The sequence below is a fragment of the Tiliqua scincoides genome, chromosome 4 (assembly GCF_035046505.1).
Source record: "Tiliqua scincoides isolate rTilSci1 chromosome 4, rTilSci1.hap2, whole genome shotgun sequence".
NCBI classification, from domain to species: domain Eukaryota; kingdom Metazoa; phylum Chordata; class Lepidosauria; order Squamata; family Scincidae; genus Tiliqua; species Tiliqua scincoides.
The window spans coordinates 114,236,725-114,259,190 of record NC_089824.1 but is presented as its reverse complement, the minus strand read 5'-3'; the positions used below and the strand labels follow the sequence as shown (position 1 = coordinate 114,259,190).

General features: G+C 44.0%; 1 protein-coding gene across 1 annotated transcript in view; it reads right to left on the bottom strand.

The window, feature by feature from the left end:
- TDRD5 (tudor domain containing 5) overlaps positions 1-22,123 on the bottom strand; it is an 89,264-nt gene extending 67,141 nt beyond the window's left edge. Inside the window, exons 1-8 of the mRNA XM_066624534.1 lie at positions 21,892-22,123; positions 20,309-20,728; positions 17,789-17,988; positions 9,593-9,676; positions 9,386-9,442; positions 7,382-7,535; positions 6,000-6,148; positions 4,768-4,988 (exon numbers count right to left, since the gene is read on the bottom strand). Coding sequence (XP_066480631.1) covers positions 4,768-4,988; positions 6,000-6,148; positions 7,382-7,535; positions 9,386-9,442; positions 9,593-9,676; positions 17,789-17,988; positions 20,309-20,728; positions 21,892-22,123 — 1,517 coding nt within the window. The remainder of the gene's footprint in view (positions 1-4,767; positions 4,989-5,999; positions 6,149-7,381; positions 7,536-9,385; positions 9,443-9,592; positions 9,677-17,788; positions 17,989-20,308; positions 20,729-21,891) is intronic.
- Between the last annotated feature and the right edge of the window lie 343 nt (positions 22,124-22,466).

The window sequence follows — 22,466 nt, the reverse complement described above, 5'->3', positions numbered from 1 at the left end:
CAAACTGGGAAAGGCCATGCTGCACAGCCTGCCTCCAAGCGGGCCGCTCAGAGGCCAGGGTTTCCCACTTGTTGAGGTCCATCCCTAAGGCCTTCAGATCCCTCTTGCAGATGTCCTTGTATCGCAGCTGTGGTCTACCTGTAGGGCGCTTTCCTTGCACGAGTTCTCCATAGAGGAGATCCTTTGGGATCCGGCCATCATCCATTCTCACGACATGACCAAGCCAACGCAGGCGTCTCTGTTTCAGCAGTGAATACATGCTAGGGATTCCAGCACGTTCCAGGACTGTGTTGTTTGGAACTTTGTCCTGCCAGGTGATGCCGAGGATGCGTCGGAGGCAGCGCATGTGGAAAGCGCTCAGTTTCCTCTCCTGTTGTGAGTGAAGAGTCCATGACTCGCTGCAGTACAGAAGTGTACTCAGGACGCAAGCTCTGTAGACCTGGATCTTGGTATGTTCCGTCAGCTTCTTGTTGGACCAGACTCTCTTTGTGAGTCTGGAAAACGTGGTAGCTGCTTTACCGATGCGCTTGTTGAGCTCGGTATCGAGAGAATGAGTGTCGGAGATCGTTGAGCCAAGGTACACAAAGTCATGGACAACCTCCAGTTCATGCTCAGAGATTGTAATGCAGGGAGGTGAGTCCACATCCTGAACCATGACCTGTGTTTTCTTCAGGCTGATTGTCAGTCCAAAATCTTGGCAGGCCTTGCTAAAACGATCCATGAGCTGCTGGAGATCTTTGGCAGAGTGGGTAGTGACAGCTGCATCGTCGGCAAAGAGGAAGTCACGCAGACATTTCAGCTGGACTTTGGATTTTGCTCTCAGTCTGGAGAGGTTGAAGAGCTTTCCGTCTGATCTGGTCCGGAGATAGATGCCTTCTGTTGCAGTTCCAAAGGCCTGCTTCAGCAGGACAGCGAAGAAAATCCCAAACAAGGTTGGTGCAAGAACACAGCCCTGCTTCACTCCGCTTCGGATGTCAAAAGGGTCTGATGTGGAGCCATCGAAGACAACAGTGCCCTTCATGTCCTTGTGGAAAGATCTGATGATGCTGAGGAGCCTGGGTGGACATCCAATCTTGGGGAGAATCTTGAAGAGGCCGTCTCTGCTGACCAGGTCGAAAGCCTTTGTGAGATCTATGAAGGCTATAAAGAGTGGCTGTCGTTGTTCCCTGCATTTCTCCTGCAGTTGTCTAAGGGAGAATACCATATCAGTGGTGGACCTGTTGGCTCGGAATCCACACTGCGATTCTGGATAGACGCTCTCTGCAAGTACCTGGAGCCTCTTTAGTACAACTCGGGCAAACAGCTTTCCTACAACGCTAAGGAGAGAGATGCCGCGGTAGTTGTTGCAGTCACCCCTGTCACCTGTCACCCCTGTCAGCTCTGTTCCGAGATACAGATAGCAGCTGACACGGGCAACATCAAGGGGATGTATGATGGTATCAAGCAGGCCCTAGGTCCAACACAGAAGAAAACTGCCCCTCTGAAGTCTGCCACAGGCGAGGTCATCCAGGATCGGGCGCAGCAGATGGAACGCTGGGTGCAGCACTACTCTGAGCTATATTCCAGAGAAAAGTAGTCACCGAAGAAGCACTGAACAACATTGAGTGCCTGCCTGTGCTGGAAGAGCTTGACAGTGAACCAACCCTAGAAGAACTTCACGTGGCCCTGGACTCCCTTGCCTTTGGCAAGGCACCTGGAAAAGACAGCATCCCTGCTGAAGTCCTAAAATGCTGCAAAGAGATCATCGTCACTGAGCTGCATGAAATCCTCTGTCTCTGCTGGAGAGAAGGTGAAGTACCTCAAGACATGAGGGATGCAAACATCATCACGCTGTATATATATATATATATATTATTTTAAATAAATTTAAAAATAAATAAATAAATAAAAGATTAACAAGTCATGAGTTCCTGCCCCCCCCCCTTTTTTTTTTTTACAAAAAAAGCACTGCTCCTAAGTACACAGACCAGGACAGTCACAAGAGGAAAGAAATACAGAAGGCTCCATGGCAAATCAACAATGAGAGCAACTGTGAGTATTCTGCAAAGATGACTGCAACAGCCAAAGTCTGGATTGTGAGGGCAGAATCCTCAAAGGACTTCTGAAGAAAAGGGTCACACTAGTCCCAACACTAGTCCGCCAAGCATCAAGGATGATAAAGTTAGAGATGATTTATCCATATAGCAAAGTATTCCCCATTGAATACGGAAGTTTTCCATAAATGATTTGGGCAAGACAAAGAATTATTTCCTTGCACACACCCACCCATGTCTGGGTCATAAGCGGTCTCAAGTATAGTTCGACATATCAGAGGGGAGGGGATGACAGATATGGGGAACTTTACTAGTCTAGGAAATATTTGTGCTCCAGTATGCCTCCCCTTTGCTGTGATCTCCCCAAGTTATATCGCTGTTTTTAGCATCATCTTGGTCCAAAATCACTTGAAGCTCTGTATGCCTTGCCAAAGACAAGGAAATCCTCATGGGTAACAAAATGGAGACCAAGTATCGAATAAGAAACATCATTAGCATTCTCTACCGATAGCTTCTTCGCTTTCCTAATCAAGAGAGATGGAAAAGACAAATAATCAACCACTTCGGCCCCATTTCATTTATTTGGTACAGATGCTACTTAAAAGGGATGGGTCTTCTGATTTAGAGAGCTTGAAATTTTTCCCTCAATGACTGCCCAACTGATACAATAGAGATGGTTTCCAAATTCTTAGTTTCTGTGTCTTCCAAGTATACTTAGTCTACTTGTTAAGATAGATAATAAAATAAAATGCAATACAGAATGTTAATTCTATTTTTCTCTTTGTGTGCCCAATATGTTATCTCTTATACTTGGCTGTTGCCACATGTATTAGGTATGCCAATAAAAGTTATTGGGTTGGATTGGAACCACGTAGAAGAAAAAGTGCTGGGGAACTTAACGTGGGTAGCAATCATTATTTTCACATTCTCTGCTGCTTGGGGAGCCTTGCAGAGGCTTCCATGGGGCTCCTTGCATCCCAGGAGCCTGCTGCTGCCCCTGCCTCCCAATAGTGGCACGATCCTGGGGATTACGTGACTCCATTCCCCCTCCCCATTCCTTAAAGGGGTAAAAGCAGAGCACTTCAGGCTGGGGCATTGCAACACCTCAGTTTGAGAACCTCTGCTGTAAGAGAATGTTGTCTGCTTCCACCAGAGTCTATTTACTATAATTGGATTTAGTCCAAACTGAAAATAACCCCATTGGGTTCTCAAAGGCAGACAACACCACCTGTAGTATTAAAAGTATAATATCTGTGTGATGGCTAGAGGTGAGAGAAAATGGTGACAACAAAATAAAAACACCTAACACTGCTTTTTGTGTTGGTGGTGGTGATGGTGAAAACGAAATAAAAACACCTAACACTTATTTCTGGGGAAAAAAATCTACAAAAATATAAAACCATTTTCTTTAGTTTTTATTATTTAATGGCGGGTTGCATGGCTAATGACTGTGGCCAACACTATACCGCCTGCTGACACTATATCACCTACCTAGTACACTTTTAAAGTGATTACCATTATAAAGTAAATTTTGAATAAACACACATAAGCACTTTCTGCACTTCTAACTTTGGAAAACATCTAAATCTGCAAAAAAATAAAGCTGTTCTACCACCCATAGCAATGAGCTACCATTTTGAACAAACCATTACTAACAGTAGCCAGAGTGGGAAACTTTAAACTTCTGAAGCGTACACATGGACAGATTTTCTTCCCAATACATACAGATATTTGGACATGGGGGTTTCAGTGCACTAAAAGCACTTATGTGTGTCCATCATCAATGCCAGGTGCAACAACAGATTAAGTTCTAAGGAAATCAGAATTAAGTTCCAAAAGGAAATCAGCATTTCCAAAAGAAGTAGTGCATGTTTGGATGCACGGCCCATACGAACCTCCTTACCTGTCTGTTATCAGTGAGCCCCCTCCATGGTTAAAGTACCCTTTCCACTTTTTAATCCATGAGTGGAATATTCCACATGGGTTTTGAATGTCTGGTTTGAAAACTCACATAGTTGTCTAATATCAGCAAGTTCAGTGAGGAGCTGAGACGGTGTCCTAGACCAGTGTTCTTCAAATATGAGTTGCAACCCAGTATGAGGTCACAAGATGCTTTCACTGGGTCACAAGATCAAAACAATCCAGTTCCTTCATGTTTTTCCACACCCTGAAGTCTACCCTGCCTTCACCTGCTGCTCTTTTCCTCCCCCCCCCCCCCCACAGAGGGTTCTATGGGTGGATAACTGCTACTGACCAGCTGACACTCAGATGCAATCATGCAGTGGACCCTGGCACCTGGTGATGACATCACTGCCATTGCACTAGGTTGGGGGAAAAGAACACTGTCCTAGACTGCCTCCAGAAGAGGGTTTGTATGACCAGGAAGTTTACCACCTCAGAAGGGCTAACCTACAGTAGATCAGTTCTGCTAGGATACATTCAGAAACAGGAAGACAGTCAAAGGACATTTGACAGCACCAGAAGCAGTACTAGTGCAGCTTTTTCCACAGATAAAGCCCCAGATTGGAGTGGTTGCAAATCCAACATGGATTCTATGTGCTCATGGATGCAATTTCCCACGGAATAACAGCATGCCTGATGGGGGCCTTAGATTCTAAGCAATCGCAGATACAGCAGCAGACTGGGTTCTATGTCTGCCTGCCTGCCTCTATCTATATACACATACATGCAACTCACATTTCTCTGTCTTGTAAATTATCAGGTATATCCTCACCTCATCTCAATCATCATGTCTTCCAGTTTCTCTGAAGTTTCCGCACTATAGATTCGGACATAGAATTGAGAAGGAGACACAATGTACTCTACAAACAGACCCACTAGAGCACTGCAGCCTAACTGGGGGAGATTATAAAGGCGTTTGTCCTGGACTGCATCTGGTGGGATTTCTTCTTCCATTATTTCCTGCATTATTCGAGGTTCTTCCATACCCAGGTGCTGTGAATAAGTACAAGAATTTCATAATCAGCCATGTAGTTCTCGAGTCTAGCAGTACCTAGTATTCATTTTTCAGATGCAAAGCAAACTGCCGTTGTGAAAAAAATAAAACCTGAGAAGTCTGGTCACCCACAAATTTGAAATACTACTTTAACCCAGCAAATCTCCATTCCCATTCCACAGATAATGACTACACAGTGACAATTTGTCACTGTGACTACAAACTGACAATTAGTCCCACCTCAATTCTAAGAGAAAAAGCCTCCAGAAAAATACACAACAAGGCTTCTACACAACAAGACTCTAGTGAAACATCCAGATCAGACTGTTTCCCATCTAAGTGAACTTGATCTACCATGTCATGAGCAGATGTTAAAAACTGTTTTCTGCTTGTGTGAAGTCAGAATTCAAACTACAGGTTTCCCTCCAAAACCATTAAAGTTAAGAGTGTGGGAAGGGCAGTTTGGTTTAAAAAGTCTTCCCAAATGTGCACCTGAAAGTAAGCAGTTCTTAAGTACACATTATTAGAGCAAGTTCCTAGCCATTCATTGCTGGAGTTAAAACATTGGATTGGACTGTTGACAATGACTTGCATTTGCTCTCTATGTTTTCAGATAGGAATTTCTCTCTGTTCTACTCTGGGGCCTCCCAAGTGCACCACCACTTACAGCCTCTTCCCTATCAGAAAAGAGAGATACTCTACATGCCTTTTGACAGCAATCTAGCTTTGAAACTCCCCTCAGTTTCAGAGCCTGTTTGCCCTGCAGCAGGAGCAGGTGGCTGTTGGGGTGCTGTTCAAGCAAAGTGATTCTATAGTCCCGCTGCATTCCAACAAATGATTTTCACAGTTCTTTGGATTCTGGCTAGTCAAGTGTCAGTTTTGAATCAATGTAAAAATTTGCATTTCACCCCATTCAAATGTCTTAATGATCACCATACAAGAATTGTTAGTGGTAAACATCTTGGCTGCTACCCACAACTGTGAAAAACATTATTAAAGTATCACCCTACCGGTGTCACTATCTTTGTTACAACACTGAACTTCATCTCCAGGTTCTTTGACTCTTCCACACGAATATCCCAACAGGGCTCATCAAACTCATCAGAACTTTTGTGTATCAGAGAACCAGTCAGATGTATTTCATCAATTGCAGGTTCATCTGCAGGAACACACATACAGATCAGAAGACAAATACACTCCTACAAATACATGAAGGCAGAACTGTCCAAAGTCCAACAGTGTTAATAGAAATCTGCAATCAAGCATTCTATATAATGCATAGATTTAAAATCTGTAGAAATCTAGTTTGGTTACATGCATATTGTCAGATAATGTGGGCAGTTAAATAGATCTTGTCTACACAAAAGATATAGGGCCAGTAAAGACATAGAGAATGATTCAAAAGCCAAGCGGATGAGCATTTGTTTAAGACAACCCAATCTGACAATCCACAACTTCAATGTTATTTGACTAGGATCAGACTATCCAATTATCAGTGAATAGGAATTAAGGTTATAAATGCCACAGAACACCTGGGCTGCTTAAATCACTGTAGAGAACAAGCTAGATTACAACTTAAGGTTCTTGATCTCCGAGGGGGGAGGAAGAGGAATAGCTGCATGCCTTAGGTAACCTCCCATTGCTAACACATGCCAAATGTATTGTCTGCTAAGGACAGACCAACAAAGTCCCAACCACACATTCTGAGGAGTAAACCAACTTAATGGCATCTGGGAACTGTGGTCTGCTGTTCTTTTGTCGAGTGCTAAAAACGTGTACAATATAGGTAAATAAAAATGCATAATATAGTCTTAATCCTTTTCAGCCGTTAACTAGTAAGCCAAGGGTGTCCAAACTTTTTGGCAGAACAGCCACATCATCTCTCTGACACTGTGTCAGGGTCTGGGGAAAAAAGAACCAATTTACATTTAAAATTTGAATAAATTTGCATAAATGAATATATTAGAGATGGAACTTATATGAATAAATGAAGGTCTCACAGTAGCTCTACAAAAAGACTTGCACAAAGCAAGGCTGGTCTTTCCTTCACTGCTGCTGCTGCTTCACAGTTGTGAAGCAGCAAGCAGCGGAGGGAGCCCTTGGCCCACAGTTCATGAAAGAAGTCGAACAGTTGCCCTCACACTATGAGCAGTCCTGTCGGGCCAGCACATGCTCCAGTAAGTCTCCAGAGAGCCAGAGACTCCCTAGAGACTGGGGGCTCCCCACAGGCCAAATTGGAGGTCCCTGAGGGCCGCAAACAGCTCGCGGGTTGGGGTTTGAGCACTCCTGTTAAGCAGATACTTCAAATGCAGGCCAACATTACCAATTGATACTAAGGACCACCACCACCACTTTCTTTTGGAGAACTTGCATCTGCAGTATTCCCACTCACCATCTGCCAAGCACTGTGAATCAATGTCAAAAATAAGCCAGTCCTGTTCCCCTTCTTTGCATTCAATATGAAGAATATCATTAAGGACACCAACGAACTCCATCAGGTTCAAGAAACCCAGCTTCCTGACTGGCAGCACTTCTTTAAAATGTGCCTAGGTGAAAAGAAAGGTTTGCAAATCAGAGCATGTTTGAACATGTTCTTCTTGGCATGACATGCAAAACTTCTAACAGCAATTTTAAAGAGACAGATTAGAGCAATGTTCCCCAAAGTGTGGGTCATGACCAGACCAGTCCTGAAATTGACAAGCTGATAGCTGATAAAGAACAATGTATTGAGAACTATGGAAAGTGAAACTGAGCCACAAATTCATGAGTCAGTCCACTTCAAAGGGCAGGCTGAGAGGAACACAATGCTGTCAGAATAGTCCTAATTCGATGACCACAGGCCCCAAAAACACTGCAGAAGGATGCCCCCCCCCCCAAGATGACAAAGAAAATGTATTGAGTCCTACGGAAAGTGAAACTTAGCCATGTGTGTGCGTTTACTCATGAGTAGGCAAATGCACCTTGGTTCCTACCAAGGCCAGGCGAAAGGGAACACAAGGCCATCAAAATGGTCCCAATCCAATGAATATGAAGCTCAAACGCTACAGAGAGCACTTTCCCAACACCACCATAGTAAAAAGAATACAAACAGAGGTCTAAGCTGCTGGTAAGATGAAACTAGGTTTTTTTTTAAGTTTCTTAAGCTAGTTGAGTCCCAGTAGAGTGCCATTTTTAAAAGTGGGTCCAGGTGCTGAAAAGTTTTGGAACCACTGGATTAGAGACCTCAGCTAATCTGGTTTATAGCAAAAAACAGCATTGATGAAACCCCTTGCAATCATGAGAGGGAAAACAAAGCAAAAACTTGAACCAGATCAACTTCAATCAGAGAATCACTAAGAAAGTCTGCAGAATATTGAAGTAATATTGCTTTCAATCCACAGAACACAGTCTCACAAAAATCTGCACTATATAGTCAGCTTGCATTTTCATGCAACTCACTCAAATTCAAGTATACCTCCCTGCTCCCCCCCAATCCAAAGAGAGGGAAAAACAATTTACATACTGCAGGCCACGCCATTCCACTTACTCTGTGGAAGTACAGTAAAAAAGTTATTGTTTCCTCTGACACCCCACCCACCCCGTTGTCTCTCATAATGTGCTTCAAGAGACTGAGCATTTGTTGGCTTTAAGGGAGTTTTGACTACACACAATTTTGGTTTATGTTTCAATATTGAAACATAACCTTCATATAAGATGCAGGCAAACTGTATAGCCTCTCTATTGCTCATGTTCGGTAACAGATCAAGACAAGACGTTAGGTCACCAAGTTGGGATCAATGTCATAATTCTAGGATTTGTGCTTTAGGCCAGATAATTTGGAGACAGGAAACAAAAATGTAGACTGTAGTTACAGAGAGTTAGTCAGCTGTAAAGCATATAATTCTGATGTAATGCAAACTACAGTTTGTTTCAATAACTGAGCCTGTTCACTAACTGTGGTTTGAGGCCAACAAACCAGGACCTGAAAACAAGATGGGAGACACAGTCTGCAACTGAGTGTGATTTCAGCAACTACTGACAAATCACAATGAGGTCACTGGTCTATCAAAGGAGGGCTGCTGACCAACAGAAATAGGACATGGCTCCTACTTATAAAGCAAAGCACAGTAAAGACAGACAAAAAGCAAAGAAACCACTCCAACCTAGCTATAGTTTCCAAAACTCTAATCATAATCTGGTATGTTATCCAACTGAGCCATTGCCTCTTTCCTCACCTTCCAAGAATAGCTTCATTATGCTTATACATAGCAAAAGACAAATAAAAGTCCTCCAAAAGAGAGAATGGCAGGATAGATTAATTAATTAATTAATATAATAATAATAATAATAATAATAATAATAATAATAATAATAATGGCAAGTTTATGCAATTCTATTGGTTACATGAGAAAAATACCTCAAATTCACCAGGCAACTTGGAAATAAGCAAGCCTTCTGGGTGTTGCGCTGCAATCTAAATAGAAAAAACACATCCTCAGCAACTGACCATTGCATACTGAAAGCTTAGAGAAATTAAACTATTTTCCCCACAGCTTAAATTTTTTTAAAGGTGGTTTCAATCCAAACAGTCAATAAAGAACGAACAATAAAGAAATCCACTTACAGTTTTTATTTTTTCTTTGAGTTCTGAGCTGATAGTCTCGCCAGGTCCTTTCTGGACAAGGGTCTCCTTCATCTCTTTCTCTAGCTTTGAGAAACAAAATCCATAAACAAGAGAGCAAGAGAGAATACACACATACACTGATGTTCTCTACACAAGATCATATACCTCAACTCTATCATGAAAATCAGTGTAATATTTACAGCATAAATTTCTAACGCATAACTGTATTTTCCAAACATTAAGTACCCCCATATCCATGAGGCCTCCGGAATGAAGCCTTTTGCAACTTTTCCATTTCCAATATGTTCTTTTTGAGATGTGGCAACCAGAACCGGACACAATACTCCAGGTGTGAACTTACCATCATTTTGTACAACAGCATTATAATATTAGCCTAATATAATATTAGTTTTGTTCTCAATACCCTTCCAATGATCCCAAGAATAGAATTGGCCTTCTTTACTGCCACCACACATTGGGTCGACACTTTCATCAACCTGTCCACCACCATCCCAAGATCTCTCTCCTGATCTGTCACAGACACCTCAGAACCCATTAGCCTCTATGTGAAGTTTTGATTTTTTGCCCCAATGTACATGACTTTACACTTACTTACACTGAAACGCATCTGTTATTTTGCTGCCCATTCTGCCAGTTTGGAGAGATCCTTCTGGAGCTCCTCACAATCACATCTGGTCTTCACCACTCGGAAAAGTCTGGTGTCATCTGTAAATATTGCCACCTCACTGCTCACCTCTGTCTCCAGGTCATTTATGAAGAGGTTGAAAAGCACTGGTCCCAGGACAGATCCTTGGGGCACACCACTTTTCACCTCTCTCTGTTGTGAAAATTGCCCATTGACACCCACTCTCTGTTTCCTGGTCTTCAAACAGGTCTCAATCCAGGAGAGGACCTGCCCCCCAATTCCCTGACTGTGGAGTTTTTTTCATTATGGTGAGGGACCGTGTCGAACGCCTTCTGAAAGTCCAGATATATAATGTCCACAGGTTCTCCCACATCCACATGCCTGTTGACCTTTACAAAGAATTCTAAAAGGTTTGTGAGGCAAGACTTACCCTTACAGAAGCCATGCTGATTCTCCCTCAACAAGGCCTGTTTGTTTATGTGTTTTGAGATCCTATCTTTGATGAGGCATTCCACCATCTTACCCGGCATAGATGTTAAACTGACCGGCCTATAGTTTCCCAGGTTCCCCCTCTTTCCCTTTTTAAAGATTGGTATGACATTTGCTATCCTCCAATCCTCTGGCACCGTGGCCGTTTTGAGGGACAAGTTGCATATTGGAGTCAAGAGATCAGCAACTTCATTCTTCAATTCCTTAATAACTCTTGGGTGGATGCCAACCAGGCCCGGTGACTTATTGAACTTTAATTTATCAATGAGGTCTGAAACATCTTCTCTTTTAACCTCTATCTGACTTAATTCCTTGGTCAGGAGGGGCTGTTCGGGCAGCGGTATCTGCCCGAGGATATGGGGGTGCATTGCAAGACAGATGCAAAGAACTAATTCAATTTCTCTGCCATCTCTAAGTCTCTTTTTATCTCCCCTTTCCCTCCCTCACCATCCAGAGGGCCAACCGCTTCTCTGGCGGGTTTCCTGCTTCTAACATATTTGAAGAAGCTTATATTATTCCCCTTAATGTTGCTGGCCACGCGTTCCTCAGTTTCGCTTGGCCTCCCATATCACGTTCTTACATTCCTTTTGCCACAGTTTATGCTCCCTTTTATTCTCTTCATTACGGCAAGACTTCCATTTACGGAAGGAAGCTTCCTTGTCTTTTACGGCCTCTCTTACTTGATGGTTAGCCATGTGGGTGTTAGCTTTGAGTTCTGAGGGAAGCAGAACCACAGCTTACAAGTTGGTTCAGGGAGCAGGTGTAGATTGCTGAGTCAGCAGAATCAGCAGGCACCTGGGACTGACACACCCTGGGTGTGACCAAGCCAGCACTGATTGGCTAAGCTAACTACATAAAGTTAGTCTGTTGGAGCTTCCAGTGCAGCAGTAGGGGAGTTGATGGAGATAACTGAGGAACTGCTGCCAGTGACTGAGGAGGCTGGATACTGACTGTTTACTGACGACTCTACTTGTGATATCCCTTGCTCAAATACATCTGCTGAAAGTACTCTGCTGTATTTGCTGTTTTTCTTGCAACCTGCTCACATTGGGACAAAGCAGGGACCAACACCAACCATCCCATTCAAAATTTAACCTTAACAGTGGGCACCCTCCTGGACTTAGTGGAGCCCTTCTTCCTTTGCAGTATACACTTCAGCTGGGCCTCTATTACTGTTGTTTTAAGCAACCTCCATGCACTCTGGAGAGATTGGACTCTTTTCACCTTCCCTTTCAACCTCCTAACCAGTCTACTCATTTGAGGGAAGTCCGCCCGTCGGAAGTCAAGGGTTTTTGTGATAGATTTGCCCGGTAGTCTTCCCCCGACATGCATGTCGAAACGGATGACAGCATGATCACTGTTCCCAACGGCTCCATAACATTGTTATCTCTAACCAGGTCCTGAGTACCGCACAATATTAAATCCAGTCACCTGTCCTCTGGTGGGCTCCATGACTAGCTACTCTAAGGCACAGTCATTTAAAATGTAAAGGAATCTGATCTCCTTTTTGTGACGAGAACACAAATTGACCCAGTCTATATAATTGAAGTCCCCCATGATCACAACCCTGTCCCTCCTTGTCACCTCCCTGATCTGTTTCCTCATTTCAAGGTCCCCTTCCGGTTTCTGGTCTGGAGGACGATAGTATGCCCCCAGTATTACATCGCTCCTCAGGCCTGGTAATTTAGCCCACAGAGATTCTATGGTGGAGTTGGACCCACCTTCAATCTCTACTTTGCTGGATTCTATCCCTTCCTTAACATAAACAGCCACCCCACCTCCAACACACCCCTGCCTGTCCCTCCTGTGGAGTTTATAGCCCGGGATTGCAGTATCCCACTGATTTTCCGCATTCCACCAGGTTTCCGTTATGCCCACTATGTCAATGTTTTCTCTAGTCATCAGACATTTCAGTTCTCCCATCTTTGCTTGGAGACTTCGGGCATTTGTACATGGAATGCCCTAGGATGGGCCGCTTATTAGCTCCTTTGTCCCCGCATCCTCTCACTGTGCCAAACCATCTATCACATCCCATCATGCTACCATTCCCAATTTCTTCTCCTACTCTGCCTTTACCTTGTTGTTCTCTAACCTCCCCATCCTCGTCCCATAGGGATGAGGAGTCCCAAACTGGATGCCCCTCGGCTCCTGTCGGCTTTCCCCCAGGGATCAGTTTAAAAGCTGCTCTGCCACCTTTTTAATGTTATGCGCCAGCAGTCTGGTTCCATTCTGGTTCAAGAGAAGCCCGTCCCTCTTGTACAGGCCCTGCTTGTCCCAAAACGTTCCCCGGTGCCTAATGAATCTGAACGCCTCCTCCCTACACCACCATCTCATCCACGCATTGAGACCCCTGATCTCCGCCTATCTAGCTGCATGGAACAGGGAGCACTTCAGAGAACACTACCTTTGAGGTCCTGGTTTTCAGTTTCCTACCTAATAGCCTAAATTTGGCCTCCAGGACCTCCCGGCTAAACTTGCCCATGTTGTTGGTGCCAACATGCACCACAACCGCTACCTCCTCCCCAGCACTGTTTACCAGCCTGTCTAGACGAGAAGTTATTCCGCAACCTTCGCACCAGGCAGGCAAGTCGCAAGCCCCCCTCTCTATGTTTCTAATAATCGCATTCCCCACTACGAGAAACCCCCTCCCACCGAGGAGTATCCTGAGTGCATTCGGATACGGGCCCACTCCCTGGAGAAGGGGTCCCCCCTAGGGGATTGTTTCCCTCCTCTCCAGGTTGACTTTCTACAGCTTCGAGACTTCCCACCTGGGCAGCTGGGGAGCTGCACGCCTGAGGTTGGGATGAAGCCTGATCGTCCCCGGAAGTCTCCCCACGGTCCTTCTCTGCCTGACTCTGCTTCTCCAGGTCGGCCACCAAGGCTTCAAGGGAGCGGATGCGTTCCCTAAGTCCCTGGAGCTCCTTGCACCGAGGACACACCCATGACTTATGCCACAGAGGCATATAGTCATACATGTGACACTCAATGCAAAACACTGGATAGCCCCCACCCTGCTGCTGGCTGTCTGACTGCATACTTTTTTTGTTTGTTTGTTTGTTTAGGGGTACCTAAAAACCCTTCACTGATTTGCTGCCCTCTTCTCAAGGGAAGAGAAGGACAGTGTCTGGGGCCCTGGCCTCCTTGCCCTACTGCTGAACTCACACTGAGGCTAAACTCACGGTGCCTTACCTGGCACTTTGTTCCCGAGGCACTGGGTTCCGAGGCAGCGCACGCTTCTGCAGAGGGCTCACACGGTGGCAGGCGCTAGCTTTATGCCCCTAGCTAGCTCCTCTCTCCTTGCTGATTGAAAGAGGGCTGGTCTTCCCAGGTGAGATTACAAAAGATTAGGAAGAGAAAAGGTTGCTAATGGGCCTAATCTACTCTGTAGGCTCCTGAATGGGGTGCTTGGATCTGCCTAATGGGGCTCTTATCACCTCCTAAAGGACAATGACTATGCTAATTCGCTAAATTGCTAAGTTTATGACTTTGTTGTTGGCATCCTTCAGTCTCGGAAGACTATGGTGTCACGCTCTAAATGGTGGTTCTGGAACAGTGTCCTCTCCAGTGCACGAAGCATGGGTAAAGTAGGTATGGAGGATAGGCTGTTACCCATGCAGCAAATCCCCTCCTCCACGTCGCTGAAATGGTCCAATGGAAAGGCAGAAGCCAATACGGTTGGTTCCAGTGGCGTCGCAGAAGTTGCCAGAACGTGACTGTGTTCAGCTATGAACTGCCTCAGGGACTCCAGCTCCGGATTTTGCCTCGAGGTTGACTCCTGAAGCCTTTTCCATAACTGGATGTAGCCACAAGGCAGTGGAGGTTTGGGATCAGAGTTTTCCTTCTCTCAGATGAGCTGCCTTCCCAGGCTGACGAGTCCCATCTACCCGGTGGCTGTTTAGTCGCCTCTTACGACAAGTACAGCCAAACTGAGGGCCTATTCTTATCCCCAGCCCCCAGGGGAAGTTTATGACTATGCTAAGCTAAATTGCCTGGGAAGGGGCCCTTCCTAGGTTCTTACCCTCCTAATTCGGTTTTCTTAGGTTGGACTGTTTTTTAACTAATTCATATTTCTTTACACCAGTGCTTATTAACAGTGGTTTACACTACCAGTGTAAATAACTATTTACAATACCAGTGTAAATAACAGTGTAAATAACTATTCGTATTTCTTTACACCAGTGGTTCTCAAACATTTTAGCCTGGGACTCACTCTTGAGAAATACAATCAGGACCCACTGGAAGCGAAGTTATGGCTGGAAATGACATCAAAGAGGAAGTGCCCTTGTTGTGATGCCAGAGCCGAAAGCTATGTCATCAAGCAGGAAATGACATCTCTTTTAATACAGTCAATGCCACATGTATTAAACTGTAATACAGGGAGAGGATCTTATCGCATTTTATTAGCTTTTATTGGGTTATTTCTCAGCCTTTTTCCAAAAGCAAAGTGTAAGAAAAAAGCCTGTTTACAACCTTGACACCACAAAATAATATCCTGGTCTGCTGGGTTGCCAGAGCAAATATTATGCAAAGGTCAACTTGGAAGAATGTCAGCATCTCAGCTTATCAGAACCACAGTTTCATGAGCTGGAAACCCAGAAAAACTGAAAGCAAATGCAACCAGCTTATCAGAGTCACACTAGCAAGCAAGGGCTATCTAATGCATCAATCCCAATTCAGACACAGTTACAAAATTGTGTCTTGCACACACACCAGTGAGGCTGCAAAAGAGAGCCCAAGGACAGATTTCTGACTTGCAGTTCAGAGACCATTCCTTGCACAGGTCAACAGATGCACCTTCCCACCTCCAGCTCTCAACAAGTTCAAGTGGTTTCTAGGTAGAAGTAAAGTGTGTAGAAGTAGAGGAGTGTAATGGCATAAGCAAGGAGTGGGGCAGGATACTCCTGCAGATAACCAACTTGCTTAATTCACTCCCCCACCCTCATTTCACACACTGATGCAGATCATCAACTTGTTCAATTCAGACCCCCATTTCCCCCACCCCAGCAGGAGTATTTCACAGATTCCTACACTCTCCCCAGCAGCATTTCCACCCTGAAGCTTCTCTAAGGTCTGACTAAAAACTTTCAAAATGACAGCACCCAGGTTTGCCAGCTTCCATGATGGAACTGCCCCCAGTGTATTGCCCCCAGCACTTGCCATCTTCCAAGATGGCAGCCCCCAGTGTATTGTGATCTCCTAGAGATCAGGTTGCAACTGACAGTTTGAGAAACAGTGCCTTACACATTTAGGGCCCAATCCTATCCAACTTTCCAGGGCTGATGCAGTTGTGCAATGAGACATGTGCTGCATCCTGGGGTGAGGGAGCAGTCACAGAGGCCTCCTCAAAATAAGGGAACATTTGTTCCCTTACCGTAGGGCTGCATCAATGCTGGAAAGTTAGATAAGATTGGGTCCTCAGTTAAAATCCCTGATGGATAACTAGTAATGAAGGATTGCTATGCAACTATGACCATGATGTTCCTGTAAGTTATTTTCTGCTTATTTGAAATTGTATCAAGGTGCACACGTGCTTTAATTTTGTAATTCCACAACTGCAAGTTTTTCAAGGTTGTATTTTCTAAGATCCAAGTTCAAAGTTTTCCCCCCAACCCTCAAAATGTTATTTTTAAATTGATGTAAGCACTGGTAGGCAGACTTCTAGAAATTTTTATTGGCTAGTAATGTTGACCTTAATTGCAAGACTGCTTTATTCTTCAGGTATCTTTTGAGAATTGACTTGTACTTTTGGAGGGGGGGGGCTGATCCACAGCCTTTATGGAAAATGGTATTGGATCACAGCTCTTAAGACCAATATAAGCATCTGCTATGCTTGGTACTTTTAAAAATTAACAGGTAAAATACCTGTGAATTGATTAAAGCTCTTTTATACCTTAGCAATGTCTCAAGTATTTGTGAGAACAGTGTATTTTTACTATTTTTTTGGAACTTGCATGATATGGGGAAATCTTGCTTATCTGGTTCTCCCATAACACTGCAAGTAATTTGTAATTTTCTTATAGAATTGGCACTGCAATTATCACATTTGTATCTCACCATGGTTGACGTTCCCCAAGAACACACAGCAAATGCCAGTGCATCTTTACTCAGAGTTGTCCCACTGAGTCCAGTGCAGTTTACTTCCTAGAAAGAGTGTTTAGGATTTAAGCCTTAGAGCAGCATACATAAGGAGGGCACTTGCTAGCTAAGAGAGAACCAAAACATCATCACTTTTGAACCGGCCGATATCACTTCCAGAGTAAACCTGACTGTTGATAAATCAGCATGCAAAGTACTTCGCAGCTGCCAGAGGCCTTTCCCAATGACAAGAAAATCATTGCCTCCCATTTCTTGCCAAACACATGCTAGGTGACAGGCAGCCCCTTCCATGTACAATGGGGATTGGACTAGATGACCTTGCAGGTACCTTCCAAATCTATGATTCTATGACAACAGGGTACAGTGTAAGGAGAACAAAATGATTCTCTTAAATCACATTACAGGGTTGACAGAGACCTTCTTCCTCTGTTTCGCCTAGACAGAATTAGACAGCAAAAGTATTGTTAGCTGAACTATATACCTCTTTTGTCTTTTTTTTACTTTAGGGTACATCTTTTCTCAATTTTGCTTACAAAATTTAAAAATGCAAGATTTAAAATCATATACAGGAACAGCCCAGAAGAGTTAAGTGTAAGATAGCCAACACAAAAGAAGCGCATCCATGACTGTCAAACTCAAATTCTTGGTTACTATCTAAAGCAGACTTCTCCTTGCTCTAGAGCAGCGATTTTCAACCTTTTTCATCTCATGGCACACTGATAAGGCACTAAAATTGTCAATGCACACCCTTCAGATTTTTGACCAATGACAAGGCACACCATGCTGGCAGTGGGGGCCTCATATCCCTATTGGTCCTACTAATAAATGACCTTCCCTCAAATTCCTGTGGCATACCTGTGGACCACTCACGGCACACCAGAGTGCCACAGCACACCAGAGTGCCACGGCACAGTGGTTGAAAATGGCTGCTCTAGAGTCTAGACAGCAATATTTCAGCTACTTACTTGTTTCATCCTTGCACTGGATCTCACCAATGGTGTTTCAACCAGCTCCTGCTGCAGTATCAGAGTGGTGGATTCCTGGCTTGAAATCAGACTTTGGACCTCTGTAGTTTGGGGGGTTGTCTGATGTGTCTTCGCTGCTGGCTTGGGCACAGTAGTGGTCAAGGTCTGCTTTGTTTTATCTCGCTTACTCATCACATTGCCTTAATAATGCAAAAAAGAAAGTTTCAGTTACAACCTGGCATGGTTTTTTATTTCCCCCAGAAAGGTAAAGTCGGAAAGCTCATATTCATTTCCACATACATCCACTGAACAACAGACTCTCTATTAAGCTAACCAAAAGGCATACTTACTGCATTTTGCATTTGCAGGATTGATCAGCTATAACTAAATCAACTAAACCACTGATTCTAATATATTTTAGCACCAGGTCCACTTTTTAGAATGACAATCTGTCAGAACTCACCAGAAGTGAAATCATTAACCTGGAAGGGATGTCATGGCTGGAAGTGACATCATCAAGCAGGAAAAAGTTTAACACTCCCATACAACAAAAATCAATTATGTAAGTAAATTACAAGTTTACGATCAGTACAAATGGGACCTCGTTATCCACAGGGAATAAGGTTGGGCCAAGTTTAGCTCAACGAGGGTCCAGGGGGCCCACATCGAGTCAGATCCACGAATACCCAATCCGTGGATATGGAGGCACCACCAGTATAAGTTTATTTAAAATAAAGAAATTTATTTAAAATAAAGAAAAATCCTCCTAACCTGCCCAAGCAGTTGCATTTAAAAAAAAAAATCCCCAAACACCCCAAAAGTTGCACCTCTATACACATTTACGCAAGTGACTTAACTAAGTCACTTAAGCCTCGTTGACTATCATTGTTAGAAGGATATACATAGTAGCCTGTTAAAAGTACAGATCTGTAAAATTTCCCCACATGCACTCACATAGCATGGTAGTATTAAGTCTAATATATTAAAAATAAAATACACATTGAAATGAATGGGGACCCATCTGAAATTGGCTCACAACCTACTTAGGGGTTCCCAACCCACAGTTTGAGAAACACTGAACTAAAGAGCAGGAGATTTCCCTGTTTGATCAACAGGGAAATCTATAAATTTTGTTTTTTGTTGAAAAGCAGTATATAAATACTGTTAATAATAATAATAATAATAATAATAATAATAATAATAATAATAATAATACACGAATCCTTTTCCCTCAGGGCAAGGAAGACAAGAATTGAATGGAACTCCCATGAATTGCCTGAAACATTGGTAATTAGAATAGCCCTCTCTTTCTGAAGCAAGTTGAAGGTCCAATTTGTATGAAAACAAGCATCTACATCTTGCTACTAAAAAACAAATCAGGCATCAAATTCCTAGCAGGACTAATTTAAATTATTTGTGAAGTACGTTTTATCATAGCTTCCCAGCCATGTTTGATCAGAAAAAGAGCAGAAAAAAGGAGAACACAATCATCTGCCTTCTCCCATATATTCCAGTCTGCCCTCTTAAGTGATCTGAGGGGGCTTTCCTGCAAGTGCAATCTTTCTCCCAAGTTCAGCGAATGGCAGCTCAGGGGTGAGACTTCTTGGTAGTGGCACCACAATTATGGAACTCCCTACTGGGTGAATTAAGATCTACCCCTCCCTCATGGTGTTTTGGCGAGGGCTCAAAATTTTTTGTTTCGTCTGGTGTTTGGGTGATAGGTTGTCTGCCTCCTGTGCCTCTTCAACGGATTCTTGAGTGTAAATAGTTTTGCCTTCCTCCAACTGTTTTTTTTCCTGATTTTATTCATAATTATTTTTATAAATTGTATATTTTACCTATAAATTGTAAGCTGCCTTGGGCATTTGCTCCAGGCGAGGAAAGGTGGGATAAAAATTGTTTACTAAATAAAATAAACATCTGCTACATTAATGTGTGATTCGGATCTGCGTCAGTGTGAAACCAGCTGCTGTGTACTAGAATCTACTGAACAGGATGAAGAAATATTAGGGATTTCAACAGAAGCAATATCCTATTCACCTCTAATACTCTCTTGCATGGCACTAAAGCCTACTTGGTTGTTATGGGCACTGAGCAAAACAACTGGATGTTAACAACTCTCTTCTAAAAACAGCAACTTTTAGAACTCCTGATCATTTGGGGGGAGGGAAAGAAGAAGACACACACACATGCACCTTGAGTCCTTGCATTTGCCACCACCTGCCACAGATATCTTATAATTCCAATCCCTAGGGGCCCCATACCTAGTTTGAAAAATTAGGGTTTAAAGTTTTAATTGGAAATGGAAAACATTATTGCCACACACTATTACCTGGTCAGCTCATTCACATAATTTCACATTCAAAATGTTTGTGTTCCACCTCTTAATCCTACCGATTCAGAAGGCAGCTACAACACATCACAATAAAAAAACAATGCACTTACTGGGCAAAGCAAACAAGGATCCCAATATAATAATTCCCTTCCACCCCAGCTGAATTTAAGCAAACACCATCTTACACTTTGGTAGCTTTTCTGGGTGTTTTGGTGAAGGTCTCTTTTTTAGAGTCAACAAGGAGCCTGCCCTTGTTTGTTCAACTGTGATGATATCTGAAGCAGCATTCAGCACCTCACGCATAGAGTAAAACCCATAGCGCACAAATTCAAAAGTCCGTCCAAAGCGTTGGAGAAAGGCTTTCTCAAAATCTGACAGCAGGACAGGGGATGACTTCAGCAGTTCCTTCAGCTCATTTTTTACCACAGCTGGCAAAGTAGGAGGAACGTGACCTCGCCGAGGCAGAGAAGGGACCTGAGGCAGGCGAGAGTGAAACACAGGACCACCACCAACATTTGACCTTGCCTTCAAAAGCTGTGCTTTAGGTTTGTTTTTCTGTCGGGCAACCAAACTTGCAATATCTTTGGTGGACTCATCTGCAATAGCTAAAAGACAGAAGCTGCAAATTAGTATAGGATTATGACAACACTTCCCTTTCCTCCAGTTCACCCCTTTCTTTTTGTCAGTCCTACAACATGATGTTACTGCTCAAGAAACAAAGTTAGCTGTCATTAACACGAATAAATGCAGCTTGCATTCTGCAAGCACAGAATGCTCCTCAGACTACAAAGATCCTCCCTTGCCCAATGCCAGGATTATTAAAAAGCATAAAGAGGAACTCCTACATATCTCACATGTGTGCTTCTTCCATTTTCAGGCTACCTCCCTATCACCGGCTTAGAAAGATATCTAAGGGCCCAAAACAACTTTCCAGTGCCAATGCAGCTGTAATGCAGCCCTAAAGTAAGGAAACAAACATCCTCTTACCTCAGGGCTTTTCAAACTGGGGCGTCATGACGCCCCAGTCTGCAGGCCCTGGTCCCTGCCCCCTTAAGGGGCAGGGCAGCCTGGAGGCAGGAAGGAGGCAGCAGCATGTTCCCCAGGATTGTGCCGCTCAGGGGGGGCTGCAGGGGCTTGGGTACATGTACCCAAGCCCCTGAAGCCTCCCGGGAGGGGGGAGCCCGGCGCGGCCTGCAGCAGGGCTCACCGCAGCAGTGAAAGTAGATGCGGAGCAATCGCGCTCCACTTCCGCTTTACTTGTACCCAAGCCCCTGTAGCCCCCCCGAGTAGTGCGATCCTGGGGATCACGCTGCTGCCTTCCCCCACCCCTGCTGCCTCAACCCTCCCGCCCACGCAAGAACTTAGTGGCTCTCAAACTCTCCCAGAGAGTTTGAGAACCACTGCCATACCTTGAGGAGGCCAACATGACTGCTCCCCCATAGGGTGCAGCGTTGGCATGGCTATATCAGCGCTGGACAGGATTGGGCTCTAAGATATCTGTCATGGCAGTACCTTAATTTAATTGGCCTTGTCGCACTCACAGGGGTATCAGCCTCTAAAGTTACATATTAAGTTACATCTTCGCTTGCATATTTCGTCTTCAAAATTCTAAACATGGTTGATATCAAGTTACAGGGCATAGTTTCAGACAACTCTTTGGTCAAGCTCAGCTTCTTGTTTCAACATACTACAAATTTCCTGTCAAACACTGCTTCCAAACATTACCTAGCCAGATTTTCTGCTCTCACCAGACCAGTCATAAACCCACCTTTAAGGATAACGCTGCCATCTGCACTGCGGCATATCTTAACAACATCAGGCATATCCACCAGAAGTTCCATGATGGACTGGTAACCCAAAGCACGAAATGGAAGAGGTTCACCTATCATGGACCTATAGTCTCGTTCTAACTGGAGAGGAGTGAGGCCTTCCTTGATTGTTGTCAGCAGTGACCTCACTTCTTTCCGCAACAAATTTATTAGACGCTCTTGATCTGACATCCTGACACTGAGAAGGAAAAAGACAAAGAATGTGCCTATAAAAAGATAGCTTTAGAAGGGGGGGTGGGAGGAGAGAGAAAACACAATATTGGAATGAAATGGGGGAAAACACACTAGTACTCAGCTAGGGACTGAATGCCTCCTAGCAGAGGATCCACACTGATCAATTTGTGAGGATGACTGCACCCAAAGATATCCATTTTCTTCTTTTTGTAGTGCCAGTGTTGAGATCAGTATCCCAATTTGCACACAAACGGCAACAGGTTACAGGTACATAAATATGAGGAACTCCACACACTCACAGATTTGTACCAAGCCGGGGTGTTCCAGAAGGTGGAATAAG